Consider the following 3,037-nt stretch of genomic DNA (forward strand, 5'->3'; position numbering starts at 1 on the left):
TCAGCAGGAGTCCCTCAAAGCATGCTTGTCTTTACAGTCGCTTTCTGGCCAGAGAACAGAAGCGATGTATCAACAGGACTGTAAAACTGGTCTCTGATTTATTGCTGTCTGAGCATATTTTGCATCTGGCACTTGAAAGGCTAACAGGGACGGACTGGGCACTGCTATAAAGTTCACAGAGGGATTAATAAAGAAGTGGTTTATTTATGGTGGTCAAAGAATACTCTTTCTTGCATGGTAGATTGCTTAAGATTCTGCTGTAAATTTAATGAAGAGATAGTCCCTTTTTGGTGTATGAATCAGATGCAAAGATCAACTTAGGCAAAGAATGAAACTAGTTGGTGTGTGGATAGGGAAACATGAAAAGGAAACACTTTTGCTGTTTTAGGGACCCAGAACAAGGCGGCTCATAGTACATAGGAGATGGGGTCAAACTGTCAAAGGTGTCTAGAAAAGTACTTTGGGAACCGAAGAATCTAAATTAAGAGAATAGTTACTAGAGCTTGGACTATACTCAGGGAAAAGAGGCATTTCCAAAGGACAAAGGGACATTGCTCTTTAGAGAAGACTACTGAATCCGGACAGAGCAAATGGGCACCAAGCTTGGATACCACAGGTGAGTGCAGGGGGGAGGTGGGATGTGCGTGGGGCTGAGGGCAGCCTGTCTAAGGGCATCTATGTACAGTGCTCCTGATGATCTCCATGGGGCGAGGAGGGTCTTGTAGCACTGCAATGAGTTTTTGCTCCTGGCTGTTCTCCTGCAAATTGACTTAAGTCTTTTCCTGCCATGCTTCTGGGAAAGGTGCAACCATTTCTGTACTGCTGTGCGTTATTAAACATGACATAGGGAGAATAAATGAGAAAGGGGGGCTGCGTACATGTACAATATGTTCAGGCAGTGTGTACATGCAGTTTTCATATTTTTAAATATTTAAAATTAATTCAATTAGTTTAGATCGTTGATTAGACACAGCATGAAATGCCGGGTAACTTTTTGAATCTGGGCAATGACTTATTCCTAAAAACTCCTCTCTTCCCCACTCCCTCCTTTTCCACTTCTCTGTGTTGTATTTACAGCCAAGTATCAAGTTTTGTTTCCTGATGGGATTATCTTAAATAGGGTATCTTTGAAGGACCAGGTACCGCTCTGCATGTCTCCGGGATTGCTGGGAGAGCCCTCCCAGGAGGCTGGAGCACAAGTCGAAGGATAGCTTTGCAAGTATCCCTTAGGCTGTGTATTGTTGAGGTCCCGGGCAGTTACAGCCAGGGAGGAATGAGTTCCTCCAAGAAATGACCAGTCTTGTCTGATATAATTTTTACTAACATTTGGTGCCAAGCTGTGAAATATATCAGCAGTGTTCATCGTTTTAGACACAAGTATAACTGGAAGTATTCAAATATAACCCGAGGGCAGTGGCCAAAGCTTTTCAGGACACTGAGTAAGTAAAGCTGTCTACCAAGCATAGACCACTGGAGTAAAGAGAAGGCCGGAGGAGACGTTCCCCTGTGTCTGGGGATCACACTGCCAGCCTGATGAGCTCCCTGCCTGGAGGCTTCTCAGCCAACCTCCTCCACCAACATTAGCCACCACACAGCCTGGCTGTACATGGCTGACTCTTACTTCTCTCCCATTGCTGGAGATGCACTGCTAACGAACTTGATGGAAGACTCACAGTCCTACATAGCCTCTCAAAGCCCCAAATCCCTAATAATTCTGGTTAACGCAGACCATCTGCTCATGTCTGGACAGTAAACCTTTGAGATCAGTATTTGCTTTGTACTTTATAGCAACGTAGCAGCCACAGTACTTATTGCTGCCCCAAGGCTGGTAATGCAAGAGCCTTTGCCCACACAATCAGGAGTCAAGTCCCTATCACCAGCCCACACACATATGAGGAGATGGTTGCTGATCCAAAGCACTTACAAATGATTAAATCCCTAGCCCTTATGTGTAATTCTGGGCACCACTATAAGGAACATGATGCTAATTACACATAACTGATTAAGTTTAAAAGACATCTTTTGCCTGTGCTGAATTATGCCTGCAGCCATGGTAATGGCAAGGGAACACAGTGAGATCCCCTTCCTGAGAGTGAAATGATCTGGGTTAAAAGGCCAGAAGTTTGCAGTGAGCTGGGACCGCATTGCCTGTGCTCTGCCTCGGGGGGTGCAACGTCCCCCCTGGCAATATGGATGTTCCCAGCTGGCTCTTCCCAGCCAGAGATCCCCAAACATATCCCACTGCTTACTTTTCATCCACTCTCCATATTCTTTCATTTCTCCTGTGAGGTACCCGAAAACTTGATGGATCCGATTTCTGCTTCTCCCCAGCAGGCCCTGGGCTCCTGCCTTCTGCTCCGTGTACAACTGTCTGTCACTGGGATGTCCAGCCACAACGATCTCTCCAAGCTCCATTTCTTTTGGGTGGTGAGAAGAGGTAACTGTAAATCACAAAGCCCGTGTGTTAGAAAAACTCTTGAGTTGTGCTCTGGCAACTTTCTGCTGTGACTTGGGCCCCGTGGTGAGATCCTTTTTACAAAGGTGGGATGTTTAATGGAGAAGGGACCTGCCTGAACCACTCCTGAGAGTGGTGTGCGCTGCTGCCCACGGCAGTGGTGTCTCCTCCTGGGGAGGAGAGCCAGGAATGTCCCACTGCTTTGACGAAGCTGCAGAAGGCACAAGGGGTGTGAGCTTGGTGTCTTGCAGCATCCCGCCCTCACTCCAGCTCCTGATGCAGCGTGTGACAAGCTGCCAGTTGGGCAGGGGACATAAGCCTTGCCAGGTAACCCAGTGGTACCTGCACGCTGTTGCAGCTATTGAGGAGGGAACCTGCTGATGTTTGGCTAGCAGCGAGCTGGAGGGAAGCAATGCAGATTGCCACTGCAGTAGCAGACAGCAGGAGACAAGAAAATACCGGAGGAGAGGCTGAAGCCTCTATCCCTTTTGATGTTTTGAGCTGGTGCGTTCATGTATCACAGCAAATCTATGGCATTTCCATGCTCCTCATTCGATGTCTGCCTGTGATAGACCATCAAGA

General features: G+C 47.3%; 1 protein-coding gene across 1 annotated transcript in view; it reads right to left on the reverse strand.

Annotated features, from left to right (window-relative positions):
* The window catches only part of LOC104134204 (urea transporter 2), an 11,226-nt gene extending 8,811 nt beyond the window's left edge, over nt 1-2,415 (reverse strand). Inside the window, exon 1 of the mRNA XM_035903079.1 lies at nt 2,250-2,415. Coding sequence (XP_035758972.1) covers nt 2,250-2,415 — 166 coding nt within the window. The remainder of the gene's footprint in view (nt 1-2,249) is intronic.
* Nucleotides 2,416-3,037: the final 622 nt, after the last annotated feature.

Source organism: Egretta garzetta, unplaced genomic scaffold (genome assembly GCF_000687185.1).
Source record: "Egretta garzetta isolate BGI_Z169 unplaced genomic scaffold, ASM68718v1 scaffold179, whole genome shotgun sequence".
Classification (NCBI taxonomy): Eukaryota; Metazoa; Chordata; class Aves; order Pelecaniformes; family Ardeidae; genus Egretta; species Egretta garzetta.